General features: G+C 44.0%; 1 protein-coding gene across 8 annotated transcripts in view; it reads left to right on the top strand.

Moving 5' to 3' along the window:
* LOC142034287 (sodium/potassium/calcium exchanger 3-like) overlaps positions 1-24,055 on the top strand; it is a 282,832-nt gene that overhangs the window by 197,665 nt on the left and 61,112 nt on the right. The window contains exon 1 of one of the 8 annotated variants that reach the window (XM_075035265.1): positions 3,389-3,659. The exons of 3 other annotated variants lie outside the window; for them this stretch is intronic. Coding sequence is in view for 1 of the 5 variants with exons in the window: in XM_075035264.1 (XP_074891365.1) it covers positions 7,978-7,989 (12 nt within the window). In the remaining 4 variants the exon portion in view is untranslated. Of the gene's footprint in view, positions 1-3,388; positions 3,660-3,680; positions 3,793-3,831; positions 3,948-7,962; positions 7,990-24,055 lie in introns of those variants that run through there. 4 more of the 8 variants (XM_075035268.1, XM_075035267.1, XM_075035266.1 and 1 more) reach the window with 4 other exon arrangements.

Raw genomic sequence — 24,055 nt, 5'->3', positions numbered from 1 at the left:
GGGAACACCCATGCCTACAGTGGTATCTCGTGTTTGCTTTGTTCACACTGAGCAGTGTAACGTGGCCTGGAGGTTGCTCTCGAAGGGGAAATTATTTTTTCAGGGGGAGAGGAGGCAAGATGGCTCTGCCACATATACCAGGCAGGCATGGGTTAGCAGTAGGGCAAGCAATGCTCACAGCCAGCGAGCCTGAACAGCACCAGCAAGGCTATGTTGGAAAGGCTGCTTTGGGGGAATCCCCAGAGGTGGGAAGGAGCGAGTGTGGATTGCCCTGGCCTGGCATCCAGCTGCACATCTGCACCAGCTCTGAGCTCCCAGCTGCCTGGGACTTCCCTTGGCACTCTCCTTCCACTCAGCTTTTTGAGGTTCATGGTGTCTCTCTTGTGGCTTTTAACTATATGAAGTTTTGGAGTATATGGCTTACAGGGTCAGGATAGCCATCTTCTTCAGCACTAGTGAATCTTGAACTACAAAGTACTCTCTGTGACACCGAAATTTTGATGAAGATGGAATATCCTCTGGATCTGGAAAATGAAGAGGTGGAATAAGGAGAGATTGTGCCTTACCATACACAGCAGGTCATGCCTGAGCCCGGAACAACTCAGGATCCCAATACGTTGCTTTCAGAAAAAACTAGTTGGCTCAGTTCTATGGGTTTTGTTCCCTTGTTGGTTTGTGGGGTTTTTTGGTGTTTTTTTTCCTTTCCATGTGTGTAAGTATGTATATCCCCTCTGCTTACAGTATGAAAAAGTCATTAGGAAAACTAAGCAAAACAACTAGGTCTGTTTTGCTCTTAAGCAGTTCTTGCTGTGCCTCCTTCCTGCAGTTTGATTCGCATCTCCCTCCTCCTTTGTTATAAAACACAGCTGAGCACCAGTGTTGTTTTGCAAATCAGAACAAGAAATCCGACTTACAGCCCACAGTGTAATACGCACAATACTGCCAAGGGATAAGATTTTGAATGTACTGAAGTAATCGCTGTCACGTGCTATAAACTGAAATACACATCGTGTTTCAAGGTGAGAAAAGATCACTCTGAAGTCACCAGTGAACATGACCAGGCTCTGGAGGGCTGGGGTGGGTGCACCTCCACAGCTGGGAGACCGCACAGGTCTTCCTGTGGTGCAGCAGCAACGTGTTCAGCATGCAGGAGATAAATCCCAGTGAGTCATCTGCCTTTCCTGTAAAAAACTGCTGCAGTTTCTCTTCTCCCTCCTGCAGAACTCACAGCCTTGTGGCAGGCTTCTAGGGTAGGAGCCAGTGGAAGAGGAAAGTCTCTTGTCGTAGGAATCTTCGCTACCACATGAGAAGCTAGCTGAAGGAATTGATAGTTGCTGCTCCTTGCTGCAGTTGCCAGGGTGTGACAACAGATAAGCAAGTCTGTGTCCTATCCCCGCAGTATCTACTCAAGACACTGGAGATCCTGGTAACACAGTTTTCCTCTGTACTTGTGATGGAAATAAGAAACAGGTGGTTTGATTTCTAGAGCTAAAGTACATACTGCCCAGGCCCAGTCAAAACCAAATTACGTGGGAAAACCTCCCTCACCTCACCTCACAGGGGTGTATAATGCAGCAATGCAGCAGCTTGGGAAAGGCTAAGTGCCATTTCTTGTCCGGACTAGTCAAGTCCTCTGGGCATCCCACCAATGCTTAAAACCTTCTGCCTACATATTGGTCTCTGTCCCACACCCATATGATGATAAATACAGCCCAGCCATTCAGGGCCTGGAAAAATCTGCTTTTCTGCAGGCTTGCTGTATGTGTAGAAAATGACACCAAGCCCGATGCTCACAGCTGGAGTGAGTGAGTGTGCGTGTGTCTGTCTGTCTGTCTCAATCAGGGATAAATAAGAACACATGAGCCATGAAACTTCGCCCAATATCTCAGGTACCTGAAAGGCTGTATGCAGCAAAGTATTTTCCAGTAAATTTCGTCCAGTCCTTAGAGCTCATTTCTGCCCCAGTTTGGCAGGACAGGCTATGTCCTAACCTACCTCTCATTTACTGCCTCTTGTTTGCTCTTGTTTTCCTCTGTAGCTGGCAGGCACCTTACTGAACTGCTCCCAAATGCATTTGAGGGGCAATGGTGTCTTGCTCGTCCTTGTAAGGGTAGCCAAGGGCTCTGACAGCTATGCCAAGCGAGGCACTGCAAAACTGGACTTCAGGACCATCTGCTAGGCTACCTGGATAAACGCCAAGAGCTTCCAGAGGTAGCAGGACTGAAAAGTCAGTCACAGTATCCCTTATGATAAATGCTTTTTAAGGTTGAGGTTCTGTGTGGTACGTGTGGCATGTGGAGCAGAAGGGTTTCAGTGGCCCTTGGGACACCTTGCAGAACTCGCCACTGCTTTCACAACCAGCAAGCAGGATTACTTCAGCTGCCTCCAGCTCACGCCAGAAAAGCTTCACACCTCTCTGTCAAAAGACAGCTATAGATCACATGAAAGCTGCAGCAAGAGAAGCTGCTCAGATTAATTAAGCGGTTGCATCCCTGAGCCAACCAGGTCTCTTATGCCTGAAGATTAACAGCCACTTTCACGGAAGCCGTGGATTAATGTAAATGTCACCACCTTGTAAATAAGACCGCATTGCTTTGCCCTACTTCCTGAAAACTAGGTAGTATCCACCTTTCATTTTAATGGTCTGAATTTTGGAATTGCTATACCCTCTTTAAGTAGTTTTTTTCCACTGCTGTGTGTCTTTGAACGCGTTCCTAATCACGCTTGACACGTTGGCTGCCATCTTCAGTGTGGTTGCTAGCATTTTTAATGGGTACTCTATTTACAGAGAAAGCAGCTGCCAGACTGGAAGGAAAATCTTGCTCTCGTTGTTTTGTTATTGCAATAACTTGCACTGAAATAAATCTAATAAACTTGTGACACACTGAGCGTTAGGATCCTGGAATGAACCGTGGAATGGGCGCTGTGATTTATTTTCTCCCCGTTCGCCAGCCCGAGTCAGTGAAAAGCGTGCATCGGACGAATCCTACAGCTGGCAAGAGAGGTATCTGAGGAGAGCACCCCTTCCCCCCAGAAGGTAACGGGGCACGCCTAGAGCAGGAGCTGGCGCCGGCCGTTCGCGCAGAAGACGGCGGGGCCGCTCCGCCGAGCAGCAGCGCACAGCGTCCTGCCCGGTGTTAAGCCCGGTCGGTCAGAGGAGGGGCCCGGGCTCCGGGAGCGCCCCGGGAGCCCACCCCGGCTCTCCGTCCTCGGGGCGTCCCTGATGCCGCTGCCGGCTCTTCCCGCTGCGCCCGCCGGGCGGCCAGGCGGGACCGGGGGCCGGACGGCGTGAGGCGAGCGGCGCCGGGAAGCTCCCCTCTGCCCCGCGGCAGCCCCCGCGCCGCGCAGCACCGCCTCCCGGCCCCCCGCGGCCCGGCCCGGGCGAGGATCGCGTCGCCAGGCCGGCCGTGCGGAGCGACCCGGGCCCGGCTGCCGAGGGAAGGCCGGGAGCGGAGCGGGAGGCAGGCGCATGGCGCAGGCGCCTGGCCCCAGGGGGGAGCCGGCTGCGGGGTGAAGGGAGGGGCGGCCCGAGCCGAGCGGAGCCGAGCCGAGCGGAGCGGAGCGGCGGGCACAAAGCCGCGGCCCCTCCCCGTGCCTCGGCCCGGCCCGGCCGGGGGCGGCTCCCGCCAGCGCTGCCCGTTGCTGGCCGGCGGCGTGAGGTAAGTAAGGGGCGGGTGAGACGCGGGCAGTCGGGCGGCTGCGGGGATCGCGGCCCGGCGGGCCCCCGGTGGCGGGGGACGAGCGGGGGCGCGCCCGCCGGCGCCGGGCGGAGGGGGGCCGCGGCGGCCGTCGGTAAGCCGCCTTCCTGAAAACGCGCCGCGGGAGCGGGAGCGGGCGGGCCGGGGGAGGCGAGGGCCGCGGCGCAGGCCGGGGCCGCGGCGGTGCCGGGCGCGGGCTGGCCCCGGCGGCCGCTGGGAAGCATCGCCTTCTGCCCCGCCGGGACGCAGGTGAGGAGCCGGGCTGCAGCCGGTGCTCTCTTCCTCACCCCCTTCCCCCCCCGGCTGCTTCCTTCCTCCTGCGGTGGCCGCGGCCAAGGGAAGGCCGGGTCGGGGCCCGTCCCCCCGCGGCGGTTCCTGGGGGGCGTCCTGCGGATCCCGCGCAGCCCGGGCTGGTGGTCCGCCGCTCGGCGCCAGGCCTCTGCGCGGGGGGCTCGGGGCCGCTGCCTGCCCGCCTGCCTGGCGGGGGACTCCCCTGCCTGCCTTTGCCTGCCTGGCTGGGGACCCTCATTGCTCGCTTCCAGCTGTGCCGTCCGGCCAGCCTCCCTCCTGCTGCTCTTCCCTTCTGTGTAACTAGGTCACACAGCCTTGGAAGGAGAAGCTTCGCGCGTGTTCGCAGCGGGGTGCTAACCCAGCTTAGGGCCTGTGGGCAGTACAGCAGTGCACGCTGTAAAGAGTAGTTTAGCCAGGCTTAACGGAGAGTTCTCAGTCTGGGCATCTGCATCCCTTTTCTGACTGGAGGAGGGGTTCTAGGGGCCCAAAAGATGGGGATATAGCGTATGTCTTGCCAGTTCCTCTTCAATATTTTCTTGTAAATATTATGGTAAAAATTTATTTTAAATCACACAGGTCTGATTTGATATATGTGGAAAAGCAGGTGTGCTTTCTTCTGTTAGCTTGATTCCTCTGTCTTCTCCTCCTTCCAAGCTACTCGGCTCTCATTTCTTTTATTTGCTTATTTCCTGAAGCGTAACTCTTAAGCCCTTTTAAGTAAGGAACATCTTTATGTGCCTTTCCCAGCACAGCTCTGTTGATGATGATGGAGCAAAACATGATTTCCACCTGGGTATTTCTGTGTGGGCAAAAGCCCCTGGGGGTAAGCAGGACAGTGCTTGCAGGAGTGTCCTTTCTCCGTTAGAACACAGCTTGTGGGGAACAGCTGAGGGACTTGTCAAGTGACTCGAGTTAATTGCGTTTGCAGAAGTGCACGTTTGCCTAGGTATAGGCTATAAGGCTGATGAGGCAGTGCTTAGAAGGGCAGGTACTTGGAGCTAGCTGTAGACTCTACCGCTCTGCAGCAACTCCAACTTCAATTCAGCTACGTCTGTGCTGACTCTGTGAGTAATTCTGTGTTTTGCTGGGCTAAAATATGCTAACTGCTGTGGAACCAAGCTCTTACCTTTCCTCAGGCCAGATCTATGTTAAGTTTCATTAGTTTTAGATCTGTTTAGCTCTAAAAATATTTAACTGTTAATAGCTTACTTGGGACCTGAATATTTACCTAAATGAGCAGGAAGACTATGGTACATAGATTGTCTGTTTATCAGAGAGCTATGTGAGAAAATTGTGCTGTGGTTCTGAAGATGTTTATATGGAACAGTCCCCTCAGTTTTACCATATGTAATCCTATGATGTATTTAACTTCATTGAAAGGATTTGTATTCAATCCACTGCCTCGTTCTTTGTGTTAATTAAAAACATAAACTAAGTAATAAATACCAAGAATATCAGCAACATTGACTCTTCTGAAAATAATGGTTGAACAGCCATGTGGAACGAGATTCCTATGTGTGTCTAGGAACGGACTCACCAAATGGGTTCTGAGGCTGACTTTTTTTTCTTCAAGGGATTTCTGTAGGTTTCAATCTGTTTATATTTGGTAAACTTGTAAATTGATTTTTTGTTTGTTTGGTTTTGCCCCTCAGCAGGTTTGGAATCAGAGAGTACTGTTGTAAATGGGCTTCCAGGGTAAGGTATCCCTGGTAGGTCAGTCTGCCAAGGCTGGTTTGTGCAGTAGCTGAAATGTAGGTTTCCTCTCTGTTTAAGACTTTAAAAGGACAGCTAGCATAAATATTAGTCTGTGCTGAGAAATTGATCCTGTTAAGCTTCAGAATTTCAAGGTTGCTTGAAAAACTTCTGGTGGCTTGGGAGACTTTTGTGCTGAATAGGGTACAAACCTAGGAATGCATAATCTCTGCTATTCACACCACAGGTGGCCCAGCTGTGGGGTTGTTTGGTGGGGTTGTATTTTTTTGGGAGGGGGGTTGTTTTTTTTTTGTGGTGGGGTTTTTGGTTGGTTTTTTTTTTTTTTTTCCAGAAGTTCAAATTCTCTTGCGTCAGGGCTATGCTACATGAGTGGTATGAGGCTGTGCTGGCCAGGGGTTTGCTGGCAGCCTGTGCTCCTGGCGTGGCTGGATAAGGTGTGTCGGGGGGCTCTTGTGGCTGACTTTGGTGGATTGCTCTATCACCCTGATATACTCCCAGCCAACTTGGGGTCCCTTGCTCCAGCTCTGAGGCCCTGGGAGATGTGGTTGTGGTCTTTGTGTGAAACTCTGCTCCAGTGTCCCCCTCCCTAGCTCACTGAAACATATAGTGTGTGATCAGCTGTGTGAGTGGTTTGGTGTGTGGCTAACAGGACCAGGAAAGTTGGCTCTTGTTGCTCTCAAGTAGGTCTAATGTAGAAGATGACTCTAGCTCTTTTACTTAAGGCTCAGGGCATTTTTGGATTGTTTCTAAGGATAGATCAAACATAGTAGTTACTAAGGCACTGAATCAATAGTATGGTGACTGAACTTTTCACAAGGGAGCTACTGCTTTTAAAAAAGAAAAACAAAAAAAGGCAGAACAGTACTGTCAATATAGCAGTTGAAGAGCTTCTGTTATCTACTAGAATAATGTAGCTGTCACATCATAGTGATAAGTAATGTAAATCATCTCCCATCAGCAGGAAGGAACTGATAAGAGTACTATATGAAGTAGATGTGGTCTTGGTCATTCTCTTAGCAAACATTATGAAACTGCAGACACAGCTTATTAGCCCTGTAGGATCACTGAGGGCCTCTGGATCAGGAGCTGAAAGGGGCTTAACAGCAAAATCATGGTCTTACCTTCCAGACATAGTGACTCCAAGCACAGAGTGGAGCAACATACGGAAAACTGGTTCTGTGTTCATGTGTATTGCAGGCTCCATGGTTGTGCAGGACTTGCCTGTGGCTCTAAATACCTGGCATACCATACGGATCTTGAAAATAAGAGGTTTACATACCTCTAATCTGTAATTGGAGATTTATCGAGATGTGTCTTAAAAAACCTCTAAAATTCCTTACTTAAGAGTTGCTTGGGGAAAATGCTAAGCAGAGTCAAGTGTTGCCTGTTAAACTGTTTTGTTCAAGTTGCTTATCATTCAATTAGTAGTGTGTATCGGGAGAGGGGATGGAAGTGTAACTAAATACTTGGCACCTTGTGTTATTTTGTCATTGTGTAACAAAACACAGAGGTGATGTAGTAGGAATTGGATGGATATGGGGCTCTAATTTCCAATACATGTCTTAGTTTAGAACACTGAGAATAAATTATTCCTGACACAAAATGCTACAGAAGACACTTAATGCAATACAGTTATCCTATATCTTCTTATGGAGCACATTAGTGAGAGCTGGAAGGGTTGTCATGTCCCCTTCTTAGCGTTTATGGTGCTTATGACCTAGAGTAGGACTACTTACGGTCATTAGTTTTATCTGATGTTCTACCACCTGCAGTTACCCAATGCTAAGGCACGCTGGTTCAGCCTACCATACTTGTTCAGGAGTTTGAGTATTTGCAGGTTGAGCAGGACAAGGAGAAGGGGCTGGCAGGGATGTGGAATTTTCTTTGTCTCTTGGCTGCTGTGAGCCGCAACACGGTTTGTTTGTGGAAGGGCGGCTGCTACTGCTTCTCATTCTTGGCTGTAGAATCCGAAGTGCTTATGTGGTCTGATCCTGCTTTTGGTCTGGGCCCTGTGTGATACTTACCTGGCAGGGGAGACATTCTGTTCTATAACCCAGCCTGTTTTAATTTGGCTTAGAGGGCCTCTTGTAGATAGACCAAGACAAACACGTACAGTCTTTCCTCTGCCTTCTTGTTCCGCAATGCTGCCGCAGAAATGAGAGGTGATGAAGGACCTACCAGGCATCACGGCGAGTCCCAGCCCACGGCCGCCTCCACACTGGACCTCCTGCCCTGAAAAGCACCTGCTCTCCCAGCTGATGATGTGGTTGGCAAGATGGAGACAAAGGTTTGTGCAGCGTGGAAGCACAAGTCCTTTCCTCATCCAGGCACTGCACTGCGCTGCTTGACCCAGTCACGGCAGCCCTTGTGGAAAGCGTGTGTAAAGCACGCGCTGCCGCTCCGCGAGCAGGTGGTGCGTGTGGAGCTGCCCTGTGAGAGTACAGTAACAGGGAGGCGTTCATGCAGCACAGGCCGTTTTGTGAGATGTCACCCTCTGGCCTGCAGCGCTTTGTCGGAGAGGGTAAGGGTCGACTCGCTAAGCGGCAAACGTTGTCCTGACGAGTGTGCTCCTCCAGCCTGCCCAGCTGAGTGGCAGTGGGCCTGCACCTGTGGGGCCGGCTGGTGGTGGTGGAGGTGAGGGCCTCCCCCTCTGTGGCAGCGGCCTGCGTCCCCAGTGGTCCCTGTGGTGTGGGCAGGCATGGCGGGCCCCAGGCTGTCCCCATCGCTCCAGCAGCTCTGGCCAAGGCTCCCCTTTGATGCCCTTCTTGTGGAAGCAGGGCTGGTCTGCCTTTCACGTTCGTCGGGTGTCATGGCTGAGAAGAGCTCCTGGGTGGGAGCTGGGTGAGGAGGAGGAGGCTGGTGAAGGGGCTGGTGGCTGAGAGAGGAGCTGTGTGGCTCAGCACTGGGTAGGGGGGGTTACTCCAAAACCCGCACCTGGTGCCCGAGGAGGCAGAGGAAGCAGAGCAGGAGCCTCAGCACAGAAGTGTTAGTAACTGCCTTTTTTTCAGGCAAGTGTTGTTGCCTAAAGTTTTCAGGCAAAACAAAAAGCAGAGTAATATAGCATAGTATTCCCCAGATCTCTAATGCTTGGAAAGTCTGTTGTTTGTGAGGATCATTCCTCAGTCTGAGGGCAGGCCGAGTTCTCCTCTCTTGACAGTAAGTTTTATACTTGCTCTGTTAACTTCAAGAGGGCTGCTCCTGAATTTATGCTATTAGTTGTGAATGCTGAATCAGGCCCAAGAGCTTGGTTTTTATCCTTGTAACTTTTTGTTGCCTTTTATAGTTTTTATGAGCCTATGTATGTAAAACCCATGCTTAACTCTTTTAAATAAAAATGCAAATTTTGCAGGGTGGCTAAAGTCATACTTCTGTTTTGTTTTTTTTTCTCGCTTATCATTTATTGAAAGTTTGCAGGAAGATTTAAATGTGTTCTCTAAGAAAAGTGACTAAATTTGATTGTCTCGTAATTGCAAGACTGATTGTATATCCTTTTTTGTGTGCTTAGGAGAAGTTGGGGAATATTTTTTTGTCTGCTATTCAGTCTAAGTTAGTTTGATTTGCAATTATTTGAAAATGGTCATCTGTCTACTGCAATGCTTTGAAAAGCAGCTGGCTGATAAAGCAGGTGTGAATTTTTGGTGGTTTTGTTTTTCTGCCTTGAGATCAGCAGAGAAATTACACATAGAGGAAAAGAATTTGTGGACCTGCAGTCGTGTTCTCTTGGTAGGTTCATTCTGTTCTTTTTTGGAAATGCTGTTCTAAAGAATTAGCTCTGTCAAGAATTACTGAGCATTAATGCTATACTGTTCTCTTTGAAGCTGGTAGGGATTCTGCCATCAGTGTGAATATGGGAAAGGAGTATGAAATCTTGCCATGATAGAGGGAAAGCAGCAAAAGGAAGCTACTGGAGTCCTACCAGTCCTTTGGCAGGAATAACAGTATCATGTGATATGTAATTATCATACATTATTTGGAAATAGCAAACGCATTTGTGTTGGGTGTTGCATGAAAAGACTGTTAATGGTTCTGGACCATGGAGGATTCTGGTCTGTGAAGATGATGTATAACGAGGGTAGGATGAGACAAAGGAAGTGCATTTTTCCTCCCAATCTTGGAACAGGGTTTCCAAAATAGCCTTGTAAATGAAAGTTCTTGGCAGATGTCTTACCTGTAACTTGTCTCTGAAGAGTAACAACCCTGCGTTGCACATAAGCAGGTGTTGTCTTCCTGAGTTCTGAAAAGTCTGGAAGCACTGAATCGTATTGTATGGTATTTAAAAACTAAGGGACAAATCCTTAGCTGCAAATTACTGTTGCTCCATTATAACCAGTGGAGCACTGCAAATTGACTCTGGTGAGCGGTGCTAATAATCGTCTCCCCCAATCTCATATATACAGGTTTAGAGGCAGAAACAACTTTATTCTGATGGGCTTTCCTCAAAAAAAAAAAAAAAAAAAAAAAAAAAAGCTATTCTTGCTCCTCACTCCAGCAGCTCCAGAATGTGAATGTCATCTGGCCAAATGCCCAGGACTAAACACAGGGCTCTAAAGACAGTCTCACAAGTGGCTTGTAAAGGAAAAGAAAAACCAAAAACTTTTTGGACTTTTAAATGGTTCTCTTACTTTTTTTGCATCCAAAATGATGTCTTTGGCTTCTACTTTATATTTGCTGAATACAAATCTGTGCTTTCCAGTAATTAACTCCAGGGCTTTTTGACCCCGACTTTGTTGAAACATACTTCCAACATGAAAATAACCCAAAGTCTTACTGGTTTTCTTTTCATGCATGATGTGTATTACATATGCTGACATTCTGTTTCTTAACTTGCTTGCAGATCCATAGCCTTCTCACTGTCTTAATCCTTTTCTTAATAGTTTCTCTTAATGGGTGATGCTTTTTGAGCATATGCCAAAACCTGTATTTAAATACATCTGAGAATGAATGTGTGGAAGCAATGGAAGTATTTTCTTGCCTGACTTGACTGTGTTTCTCACTGAGCTTACTGGTTCAGATGAAGACTCAGAGCTGTGGAGCTTGTGAGGATAGCAGAAGGCAGGTTTGAATGAGCGATCAGAGCAGCTCATTGAGTCAGTGCATGGAGAAATGTTATTTACCTTAGAAGAGTACCCTCTCTTATCTTCCTGCCCTGCACATGCCTGGTCAGGTGCTTAAGGCAAAAGCCAAATGTTCTGTCATGGGGTGGGTTTCTCCTGTGTGCAGTAATGGACAGAATTGCCAGCTGTTGTTTTCCAGCTCAGTCTGTGCCCCTGGGCCAATGTGGCAAGGTGCTGCCTTTTACTTAAGCTGCATGCTGATTCTGTAAGTGAGCCTTGTGATAACTTTAACTTAGGAATTAAATAAGGCCCAGACTGAGGTCTTGGTATGCCTGCTGTCAGTTTTGGATCTGCTTGCGTGGGAAACTGCTCACCACTTTTTGTGAAGAAGTTAAATTTTTAAACTGAATTTATCTTTTTTCTTTTTTTTTTTTTAAATACAACCATAAAACAAAACCATAACCTTCACAAAAATAAGCATGCATCCTTTTGCCAGCTGGGGCCTTAGCATGCTTTATGACGCATAACTTGCGGAGACTGTAATTTCTTAGGAAAACGGTTAGATACTGGCAACTATGAGACACCAACACTCACTAAATTCTTGTAATAAACTATTTTAGCTACAGCTGGGGCTTTAAAAAATAATAATTTCTTCACAGTTTTCATGGTAGTTAATACAAGATGAGAAATCATAATTTGAACACTTTGAATAGCTTGGGAGAAGGAAGCCAAGGTTCTTGCAGTGTGTTTGCTGAGGACCACACCTGTTAGTTTGCCTGTCCGGGAACCCACAGGGTGCTGTGGATTATTTAAATTATGTATGCCCATGTGGCACAGTATAACCCCAACTTTGTACATAAGCTTTCCTAGCATCTATCTAGAGACAGCTGTTTAAAATGGTAGTTGTTCTGGAAGTTGGCAAGAGTTCAGTTTTGGGAGTTGTGAGTAGAAAATGTGAATTTTCAGTCCTGTGACTTCTACTGCTAGTAGTTTGAACTTGATTGATTTAAATAGTAGCTGCAGTAAAACTCATATCCTGAAGTGTTTCTCTGAACATGTGTTAGACCTGGGAGTTGCTGCTGAAGTCTTCGTAAACTGCTTTTAAATAATTGAAATTTTAGAAAATTATCTTTGAGCCATGAGTGAACTTTTCCAGTAGTTAGGTGTGTTGAACTTGTAAAACTGTTTAGTTAAGTCAGTTACGAATGTAGGTCAAGAGTCTACTAGCCCCTCTCCCATGTCCCAGAAAGGTGCCATCCCTGCCTGCCCTGTCATGTGAGAAATAGACTGTGGCTCTACTTTGAAGTGGGGTAGAATCCAGGAACTTTTAATGCAATAAAAACAATGAACAAAAGTTATTGCATAGCAGCAATGTTAGAGTCTTACCAACTCGTCATGAGAAATTATGCAGAAAGCTTCAGTTCTGACTTGTATCAGTGGTCTTCATTTTATATAGTATATACTTCTTTGCAAACTGCATTGCTTGGAATTTTTGGCTTACTTGGTCAGAGAAAAAAAAATTAAGATTCACCATCAAGTGAGCAGCTAGCTTTCCTTTGGTTAATTCAAATTTTCTATTTAGTGGTTCTGTAAAAATTCTTAATTTGTGTTTGTTGCACTGATAAATGCACAGCTCATCCGTTTTGGCAGGAATTCCCTACCAAGATATTCTCAGCATTTGTTTTGCAGTATGTCCCTTTAAAATGTTTAACTTTATTGCAAGTTTTTTTCCAGAAGGCATGATCTGCCAAGATAAATATTTGGTTTGTTGTAGTGCGCATTAATTTTTTGATGGCTATGTGAAAAACGTTATTTCATCCCTTTGTATTTCGTGAATGACTGGACATATGTTAGCTATCACTTGCGGTGTATTTTCCTATATTGTTAACAGCAGCTCTGGAAGCCAGACAAGTGTTTTAGCTCTATCTTGCATGTCTTGTTCCTTGCTAAAGATAGTATACTAGCATGTGCACACCCTTTTGGCAGACATACCGGGCATTTTCCTTTACTGCTGGTAGTCTTCTATTTGCCATGCCATAGTCTAGACTTGAGAACTATTGCATTTACTACTCCACGGTGAGCTGGAGGCTTTTTTTTTTCTTCATTTAGTATCACGGCCCGAGAGCTATGTCTAAATTCAACCTTTTATTTAAGGTTTATTTCAGGCCAAGGAATATGTACAATTTCACTGATGCTCTGTGTATTGCTTTTGTAATGTTCTGTGTTTTGCTTAGCATTTAAAGTTGTTTTGCATGTTTTAAGAACAGACAGTAGGTGATAGTTGTCTTTCAATAGTTACTAATAATGTTCTAATAATGGCTAGAACATTATTAGTTCTAAAGTTGACAATCTAATTAACGATAATGTTCCTGGCAGGCTTTTAGTTACACCACTGGAGTACAAAATGTAGAACTAAGGAAAAGCCTTAGGATAGTAGTACATTTAACTGAGGATTGCTGGATGGAGACACTAACTTGGAAGTAGTGAATTGAAGAAATTAGTCTTAATATCAACACATTGTTTCATACTACTTTTTCCTTTGCAAAGGCATATGCTTATCAGTGTAGTTAAAACTCCTGCTAGGAGGCAACGAATCAGTTGTGATGGGAAGACTCTTTAGGTTTTTATTTTGGGCCTTCCAGTTCCCATGTGGGTGGACATCGTGTTCCTTGGACAGTTCTGTCAGTCAGGATGTTTCCTTTTCAGGCAGGGATGGGTTTGTAACAGTGATTACACGTGTTTCCTCCGTGTGGAGGCAGAGTGTGCCCTTTGGGCCCAACAGAATGGGAAGATAGCCTCTATTTCGCTCGAGGAAATCTTCATTTGGAATATTTTACTGGTGCATTAAAAGGACAATGAATTTAAGAAAGATAGATCATAGGTTCAGCTCATGTCAGTAAGCTTCCCATTCAGCAAGGTGTTTATATATGTATAATTTTAGCTATGGATGGTCCATCAGTTTTTCTCTGTTCATGCTTTTCCTAATCGACGCACTTCATTAAAGGAGCGCTAATGCAGCATAGGCCAACAGATCGCGTTTAATTCTTGAAACTATGGTAAAGGTCCTGACAAAAGTAAAACACTAAGTCTAGCAACTTACAGGTTGTATACACTATCCCTGACATCTGTAAAGCCTTATTTAGTCTGAATGTGCTATCTCCACTACGATAGCTCATGTAAAGTTTTGACAAAGTTCGTTATGTATGACGCCGTAGGGTGACTCTTTCAGCATGTTATGGGATCCCTTGCTTTTATTTATCCCCTGTCTGGTGGCTAGCATAGAAAGCTGGTTGTCAGTTGAAAGCTTTTTGTCTCAAGCTTGCCAGCTTTTAACTGAATGCAATATGGTTATTTGCCTTGGCCACTTAAACCCATTTCTAGGCTAGCATCTTTTCCCTGCCTTTCAAACAGTCATTAACCCTAGCAAGGCCTTAGACCTTCCTCTTTCAGATCCAGTTCAGCAAAGTACCTGCACTGGAGTCAGTGCCACTCTAGTGTGTTGAGTCCTTGGGTCTGTGTTGTGAATGTGTAGGCTAATTCCAAATTGCACATAAGATGATCATCATTTAAATGCCGGACCTCCCAAGGCTACACATAAATGTCTTGGGTTGTTGGAAAGTGGCTAAGTTATCATTTCCAGGGGCAGTCTCTTAAGTTCCAGCCTTGGTGGTCATGAAATGGCAAATTAAACTGTTACTATCCCAGGCCTGAACATGACACGGTGGTGTTGGTGTAATTTGAATGTAGGTGTGAAATGTGCGAGTGCAAGGCTAGGTGTATTTCTGTGTGAATTTATGCATTTGAGGAGATTGGAGAGAGATGCTTTTTTGTGGCAAGCTGATAAGAAGCATGGTAGCTGTTTGAAGGTGCTCGTGTGCTTGGAATGCATTTCTGATCAAGAGATTAATGAGTAGAACTTGTTGAATGTTCATTGAACATGCAAGCTTCAAACAAGTAGCTATTGCTGCTGAATTCTGCAGTGCTGGTAGCACAGGGTCGTCTGTGTTTGGTGCTGTACAAAGCAGCAATGGTAGAAAGCTTAGACTAATATGTCACTGGCAGGATGGGCAAAGCGTGGAAGGAGAAATGGAATTGCAGTGTGAAAAGTGATTTATATGTTTTTAAAGGTGGATTACAATCTGGGTCTCTTTCCACTATGCATTGCTGGCCAAACAATAGATTCCCTGGATGATGAGAGGGACCACTGCAGTTATATTCTGCAGAATAAAACTTTTATCTGAAGGGGAGATGGGGAAAAAAATTGGTTCTAGCCCTTCAGGCTAAGAATAAATGTGGGAAACATGAACTGAATGCAGTTAGACTGGCAGCTGACAGCAGCTGCTTCTATAACACTTTGGGCTGTAAAGGCAAGTGAAAGAGCTTTGCACCTGCTTGAACCCTGTAGTGGCATTAGGAAGCCCAACTGATTGTAACAGCCCCTCTGGGCTGTTGAAGGAGGAGATGGGAAGAGTAGACCTGCAGTCCCTCTAGGCTTACGCTTTCCTGGTTGTCAAGGGGTACTTGGCATCAAATGCCAGCTTGAGGGGCATGGGGTGTTAGCCTCAGCAGGGTCTTTCTGGACAGCTCCCGTTGTCCTGTGCGCAGGCCTTGGGGGAAATAATGGAGTATGCTTGATTTCTGTCTTTAGGAGGAGGCTAATACCAGCTCCTTGCTGAGCATTGTTCATGTTCACCTTCTCCAGTAGGGGTTGGGGTAGGACTTTGCAAGTAGGAGGAGACGCAGGACAGTGATCCTGTCCATGGACTGTGAAAGAAAGATATTTCCTCCTTGATTTGCCTTTTGGTGTGGTGGTTTTGGAATGAAGGCAGAATGGGAATGAAATGAGTTTTAGGGGTGGATTGAATTCCCCTAGCTCAGTCACAGCAGGTCAAGTTACTCCCTAGAGAGATTTGTGACTCCCCAGAGACATGGGTTTGTGTTTGTGCAGGGGATACATCATAGCTAAGATACAGAAGAATAGAGAGAAATGACCTTGTTGGCGTTTATTTTAAGAGTAGTTGATACAATTTGAAGGGGTTTTTTTCCATGTTGCTGAATTTATACAAAGAAGCTGTATAAAAATAACTGGCACCAGATGTAGAACCAATAAAATAATGCCATGTTAAGTCTTGAAACTGTGGTGTGTAACCCCAAGAACTATTTTCATGCATTGGCAATTTTCTCTTTATTATCTACAGAAAGTGAATGATGGAATTTGTTAGCTTCATTTGTAAAAGGACCAAGTAAACCTGTATCCCAGTACACTTAGTCCCAGCTCCCCACACGCAATGATTGCCAATGTTTGTTGCTAGCAGTCATGGGAATCTTCTGGTACCAGTGTGTCAGCAAGAATTAAACCTAGAAAATATCTTGTCATCTGACTGCTGCCTCACTTTCTGCATTTTATCGCATTTGATTCAGATCAGAAAGAAAAAAAAAAACAACACTAACAAACTCTTTATCTGACCTATGTACATAATGTAACCCCTGATACAGTAAACATGTGGAGTCACCAATGTGGTTTACTTGAGAATGGTCTGCTGTTGTCAGTACTTTGACCCAGTTTCAGTAAATGAGGCTTATTTTCTTCTAAAACACTTATTTTGAAACACTTTGTCCCAGGAGAGAGAAAATAAATTGTTTACACAAGCAAACTAACAGTGGAGAATTAAACACCCACACTTCCTTCTTCAGGAGTTCCCCTGCTAGTAGCTTCTATGAACTCATAAATCCAGCAAGGAAAGAGAAACTTTTAGTAGTAATCAAATGGGTCTTGATGTGACTGCTGATGCTGCCGAGGAAGCAAAGTTTGGCGATGATGATATTCCCTATACCACTGGGGGATCAAAAATAGGTTGGTCAGAGAAAGGAAAACTCTTCATCCCAAAATCTAGGGAGGGGGAGGACCTTCTTTCTTCCTTGTCTGGATGAAGACAGCCTGGGAGAGGCTTTAAGCCTTTCTCTGTACTGTAAGAGCCAGTTGGTGACTGTAGCATCAGTACCTCCCTCTTTATATATGGGAGTATATATGTCCTGGTCTTTTGAGGGACTTGAGGAAAGAAGCAGATAGGTGAATTATTGGGGTGATCATCTTGGATGACCTTCTCAAATACAAATGTGATATTGGAAGAAGGGGAAGGGACAAGAAGGCTGCTCAAACCTGTGTAAAATGCCAGATCTTGGAGATGTCATATAATATGAAATACATCTGTCTTTCCAGGATGCTTATGCAGATGGCTAGGGAGAATGGGGTGGAAAAGAAGAGCTTTAGTAGGAAGTAGAAAACAGTGAAAACTGCAAAATGTGAAGAGAATTGGATTGGTGGATGGAAGACTTACAGGTACAAGGAATAAAGCTGACAAAGTCATGGGGTTTCATCCCCCAGCATTCAGCTGCAAGAGTGAGGGCAAGTTGGGTGTATGGGCTGGGGTAGGAGAGGCTGGGGCTGGTCAGGATAAGCAGAGTGAGAGGAGAGAGCTAATGATGGACAACCTGATGGAAAAAGGGAAGAGGGCCAGGAAAGCAGCAGTAACCTTTGCATTGTTGATGAATTGCAAGTCAGTAGTGACAGAATTTGATGGAGGTACCTGAGGTGGTTATCAGAGGGAAAAGTTACAGGGAGAGGTCAGAGGGAACAGTTGTCATCTGAAGGAGGATCAAGAAGAGCGACATGAGGACAGGAAGGACGACCTGTGTTTACGTGACTTCAAAGTTACACAGATTGAAACGCAAGCCAGGAAGTTTGGTTGAGGCTAACATTGTCAGTCCCATGGTGTATATATAAAAAACAGGAAGAGGAGTGGAATTAACTTGGGACAGATATTTCAACAGCTTTCAGCTTTGAATTTCCTGGGTTTCACTGGTATGTGTCGTAACCTTTTTGTTTTCCCTATTTAATATTTTTTTCCATAAATAGGATGGAAGAAGAAACAATAAACAGTGTTTACCAGAATAGTATGTCATGTTTGGCTTCTCCTTTGGTGAAAGTATATTTAGAAACTGAATTGTAGATTCTAAATATTTGAGTATCTGAAACTCCGTTGTCCCTCAAAAAAAAAAGCCATCTCCCAAATTAATATTCCCAGCCCTCCAAATATACAGTAGTTCAGTTTTAGGGGGGGGGGGGGATTTCAGAGCATAGTTGGTCAAAATTGCGGGTGAATTTTCATATAAAACAGTCACTCTTTATAACCAGTCTTATAGTCCTGATCCTTATGGGAAATGTACAGGTGCCTCAAATGATTTTGATAATTTAAACTTCCTTCCCAATTTTTCCAAATAGGTCAGGTAGGGGCAATGCATTGTATTGTGCTATCTGCAGACTTTGTTCTGAAGAACTTTTAGATTGCCCTAGTTATGCCTCCCCTCTGCCTCCAACCAGATCCTCAAACAGGCAAGAAATAAAGACTACAAATTAAGTTTGTTTTCTCCCTGGTATCTTGTGTGTTTTGTTTCATTTGTTTTTTTGTTTTGTTTTAACTCCTAGTAACATTATGAAATAAGTCTAGCCATTTTATCTCCTGTGATGTGTATACAGCATAGCTGAAAGGACAATGAGAACGCTGTGCTTTGGGGTTTATCCTGCTTGCTGTGTTGGCACACTTGTACGACAGTGAACTGACTCATGGACATGGCTCAGTCTGTTTTTTCCACTCTGTATAGTCAAAGTGTGGTTCAGGAACAAATTACACATTCTGAGCTTGGTGGTAGCTTTCCCTCTACATAATACAGGTTAGCAGCACTGTGTTGTAGTAGTGCAGAAAGTGTAAAGTCTCTAGTGGCGCTAACCCAGTTCACCAGTCTGTCTGTCTAAAGCCAAGACAAACAATTATGCAAGCTTTCTACATTGGGTAGCTTATCTGTTCATTGCTAGTGGATCCTAACTAGGTTACATCAGTGAAAACTCTCTCTGGTATAGGCATAAGAGTTTTGCTGTCCGGTATATTTACATGGGAGGTCTTTGTATGGAGAGCAATGAGTTTGGTTTAATTAAGTGAAAGATTTTCTTGCAGTATTTTCTGTGAACAAAACAAAATAAATAGATCAAAACATAAGCACAGTTCTTTTAAAGTTTTTCTAGTGAAAATATTTTCTTTCGTTCATTGAGAAATAAATCTTTTACTTGATACTCAACTTTATGGTTTGCTGCGTTTGTGCACTGATTCCACAAGAAGAGTTGGTAACTGCTCTGGAAGTGTGCCACAAAAAGTGGTGCTTAAGGCGGCCGATAGTGTTCTGCAAAAATAAGTAGTGAGTACTGAGTGAATAAGGAAGCAAAGTGTCTGTAATGTCTATCATGCAGTTGCACTTTTAAACAGCTGCACAAAAACTTACATGTGATTCTCCTCATATAGACTGTTTGATTACATTAGCCTCTTGGTCAGAAAGCAACAGTGGAAATGTAGCTAATGACATGCAAGTACATTTGTGGATTTGTTTTTTGTTCAAGAACAACTGCATAGCTTGAGTTAGTCACTTGGTGTTGACCTGGTGTAATTCATTATGTAGGAAACTTTGCATTCTTAAATAGGCATGTTGAAAATTGATCCTTTCAAGATCCAAGCATTTCAGTGGATTTACACTAGCTGAACCAACACTTAGCCTACTTATTTTAGGAGGGAAAAATCAAATTAAATTGCTCTAATTTTTTCCCATTTATTTAAACTTAGATAAATGTTCACGTATCACTCACTAGGTGAGCTGCTAATTTTTTGTACGCATTTTCCAGGGGTAGATAAATAATAGTTGTGGTTTGTTTAGTCAAGTTGTCCCTTTAGAAAATGGACATCCAAACTTTTCTTGCTCCTGCTGACACATAGCTCCAATAACATGTTCAATTGTTTGCTCAGAGTTCAGAGCTTTCTGCCCCTGGAGGTGCTTTCACACCCAGCCTGTGTGTTTGTATACTTAGGCATGTATCATTTGCTAATAAATACAAAGCTGGAAGTTTTATTTATGAATTATTTAAGCTGATGATGCTTTTTGATTTTGTGCTTTCCATTGGCTTATGCAAATCCTGTGTGATGAAAAGTAAAAAAGGGTTTTGGAGGAGTGGGGGGTTCCCACCTCTGTGAAAAACTGATAAAGAAAAAATAATGCTTTATTTCTGATAACTTGTTCTTTCAAAACAAGGAAACAAAAAAGCTATAAAAAAAAAAAAGCAATCTGGAACATGAGGTCTTATGCTTGATTTTGTTATTTGTAGTGTACTAAATAGAAATTCAGGAAAATACTCGTGGTGAATGGGAACACACATACCTTTGTGAAGTCTTGGCAAAAACTAGAGGTTGGAAGGAACTTCCAGAGGTCAGCTAGTCCAGCCCTCCCTCCAGTCCAATCAGGGTGCTCAGGACCTTGGCCCACTGAGTGTTCAATATCCCCAAAGGTGGCGATACCTCAGCCTCTCTGGGTCCCCATTCCAGTGTTTGAACGCCCTTGTGGTAAAAATCTTTTTTTCTTACGTTGAGTTGAAAGCTACTGTGTTCCACTTTGCCCTTTTGTCTCTTGTCTTTCTAGTAATGTGCTTTTGAGAAGAGTTTGGCTCTCTTCTCTACACCCTCCCATTAGGGAGTTGTAGACAGCATTAAGATCTCTCCTAGCAGAGCATTACAGAACAAAGAAAATTTCATTGAAATGAGCCAAATGGGTGTAACGCTTCTTCATAGTTTGGGGGTAATGTGTGTTTGTGTGTCTCAGTTGAAGTGAGTTTCCTTCACTCACACTTTTGATATTCATTCTTCTTTTATATGGTCTCCTCCCATTTCTTTGTGATATATCATGCTCCTCCAATCATACCTTTCTTCCCTATTTATATGCACTGATGACAGTAAAGGGTTATCATACGTCATTCCCATCATTACAGTATCTGAAACTCTGTCAGTGCTAAGTTGTTTACTCCTTGAAAAAACCCTCTGAGGTAGAGCAGTACTGTTCCCAATTTTCATGAGAAATGAAGACTAGTTACGTATCAAAGTTCTCACGGAATCTGAGACCGGTTTCTTAAATCTTCAGAGTGCATTAACCACTGGGACTTTTTGTCTTAATGGAACCGTGCATGGGGTCAAAGAGGGCACACGTGCTTCCTGAAATCACAAAAACATCATTCTCTTTTAGAGATGATGCCACACTGTTTAATTTGTCTCATTTTAGATCCACATGTAATCTGAAAAATGATTCAAATACTCCCCTTGCTGTTGGACTAATTCTTTTAAAAGTGGCTGGAGGATGAGATACCAGCAGGATTTTTAAAGCAAGCCAACCTGGGGTGCTGGTAGTGTGATTGTCAACGCTAGCCAGTGCTACAGAACGTTATGACGGTTTTCTCCACTGCTGCAAGCAGTGAAGGCTGTTACTTTTGCACTGATGCTACTTTTTGAATTGTTAAGGTAGCTTAACCTGCTGGCTAATCTGTCATCACATGAGGACTGTGAGGACACTAGTATTGAATACAGGCTTACACAGCTATAGTATCCTGTGGGTTGTGTGTCTTGGGATGTGTTATTGTGCAGCTCCTTGATACTGTGAACATAGTTTTTGGTGTAGAGCCCAAGTTTATATGGTCCCCCAAATTACTATTTCATGTAATATGCTAATATCTTGCATAAAGAAAAAGGGGTGAAATTGTTCCAAACTAATACTAAGGGCTAAATTGAGAAGTGGCCCAGGTGGTTACGTGTCTTATTTGAATTTCTTTGTAAAAACTGTTATTAGCCCTTATCATGGACTCAGCTGAAATAAAGCTACTGTGTATTTAACTGCCTTAACTTATTACACTCAGAGGAAGAGCAACCTATGTACTGAAGAGTAGCAGCTACTGTCACTGGGAGCTGTCTGAAAAACAAGGTGTCAAGCATAGTACATTTCCGATGACCTGATTCTGTAGCCAATAGGTAAAAACATTAGATCAGTGAGGGTCCAATGGCACAGCTTATGTATTTACTTTTGAATGCGTCACATGGAAGATGAGCCTAAGGTCAACACCAGAATAAGAAAATGCTGTTTGTTCCCTAGTTAATCATTGCCTCAATGTCTCATGCTCTGCTGAAGTTGAGGTGCGCAGCAAATGACACTTTCAGCTTTTGTGTTCAACCATCTCAGGGTGAGCAGTACAAGCTTTTAAGTAGAGCTTGGAATAACAGATATGTTCAGTGACTTAGAGGTTTCTTATAGACTCTTCTTGCATACCATTTAGTGCACTCTATGCTGAACCTTGTTCCAATTTGTGGACATCGGTGGAGATCTTCCTGTCGATTTTATGAAACACAGGATATAGCTTCTTAGGCATTGGCTACCTCCTGAACAATAGTTTACTACTTTTACCTACAGAATTGACTAAAGAATAATCTTTGCAGAACATTTCTTAAGGAATAATGAAATGGTTGCAATTATAAAACAGCTATTTTCTTATAGGGAGGTATCTATTAAGCAGATCAGTGATGCAACAAACACAACTAGAAAGTGCAGTGGCATTATAATTGAAAGAAGCTATGTTTTGTCATTGTTCAGGGCTGTACAAACTATTTAACATTTGATTTTATTATTTTTTTAATAATGAAGAGCCTAAAAGGTATTTAGGGTTATCAATTAATTGGGGGAAAAAAAAAAAAAGAAAATGCAGCTTTTGCAGTTCTCTTAATGTCACTTTTCTATCTTGCAATCCATGGCTAATTTTTACTTTTAAGGTCAAACAAACAGCATTTTAGTTCTGTCTGCCCTTCCCCCTCACCCCTTCTGTGTGCTGCTTTCAGTAAAAAAAAGGAATCCTTTTCAAAGAATTATATGAAGAAGAATTTTTCAACAGCAATTGTTGCCCAGTGAATTTAAGGTACCAGAAGTCAATTTTGGTTTAAAAACAGTTATCATTAAGCATGGAGCATCAGCCACATCATCCTGGCTTTTATGTGTGGTTGGCCTGGGTTATTCTGTTGAATTGGAAAAGGTTTGATATGTACCTGCTAATCTTTCTCAAGAGCATCTTAGTGGTTTAATGGAAGAACTGGAAAAGGTTAACTTCAGCTGGGGCAGCTTTTGTCCCTAGGCTCTCCCTGTAGGCCAGGAGGGTAGAGGCAGGTTTAGAGGACCTCTGCTAAGTGTCTGTTCTGTGTCCTCCTCTGCAGAGTTACCCTTTCCCTGCTGACTGAGAGGCACCTGAGAGATTGTCTCTCTCTGAAATAAAGGTAGTCCTTGTTACTGTCTACTGGTGCAATATAAAACTTTGCAGACAAGGAATAGTAGAGAAAGTATAGGGTTAATCCATCAGAGGAAAGACCCACAAACCCTGGCAAATAAATGGTAAACTACAAGGCATCTTTCCATATCTAGTGCTGAATTTATTATTGCTTCAAACATGTATACCTCAATCACTAGGTAAGGATACCTTGTATCCAAGAATCCTCTTGCTGTAGTATGGATGCAAGTTCAAGTTTGTTCTGCTCTATTATGGTGTTGCAGGATTTCTTTTCCTGTGTATTACAGATTCTCAGAATGGTGATAATGGAGAAAAAATATTGATCATTAAGTACTCCTAAAAATTTACAGATCTGGAGAACTGATAAATACCACATAGTAGTTTTAAGAATGTTGGTGTACATTTTGTCAAGTTCTTAAAAATGTAGGTGAGGGTATCCCTTTCCTTCCATCATGTTGTTTATTTTAGCAGGAACATCTTATTTATACTTTCTCCCATCTATTGAAGTTTTGCATATCTATGGACACTGTGTGTGCATTTAATAAACAGTGACATATACTTCAGGTGCTCATTTTCAAAAACCTTACCTGGCTTTCAGCAGAGTCAGCATATCTGTAATTTTTTTTTTTTTTCTGAACATGATGAAATAGAAATTATGGTGGATATCCGTAATTGTTAGGTGCAAAAGAATAAACTATAGAAAAGGATGCTGTACTAGGTGCAGCTATCTAATACCAGAATAAGCATATCTAATCACTTAACCCTAGATCATGGAAATATTTGAGTAGATAGAAGTGTTTAAGCTCACTGAACTGGCAGTAGGTCAGGTCTCTTGCTTCCCCCTTGCTGCATGGAGGAATGTTATCTCTGGGAGTGGTATGATCAGAGCTTTGCTTGGTGCCTCTGTCAGGCAAAAATGTAGGAGTTATGAGCACTGAAAGCCTCATCCTTCGCTGGGATTCATGGTACAGGAGATAGAGATATGCTTTTCCCAGGTGCCTACAATAACCCACAGCCAAGCACAGCAGGTGGCTATCTTGTGCATCTCCATCTAGATGCAGGTGCTGTAACCCATCTCCCTCTGCATTTGACTTAATGCTTCATTATGAATT

The sequence above is a fragment of the Buteo buteo genome, chromosome 9, assembly GCF_964188355.1.
Source record: "Buteo buteo chromosome 9, bButBut1.hap1.1, whole genome shotgun sequence".
Lineage (NCBI taxonomy): Eukaryota > Metazoa > Chordata > Aves > Accipitriformes > Accipitridae > Buteo > Buteo buteo.
The sequence above is the reverse complement of the archived record's forward strand: the minus strand, read 5'-3'. Positions and strand labels throughout refer to the sequence as shown.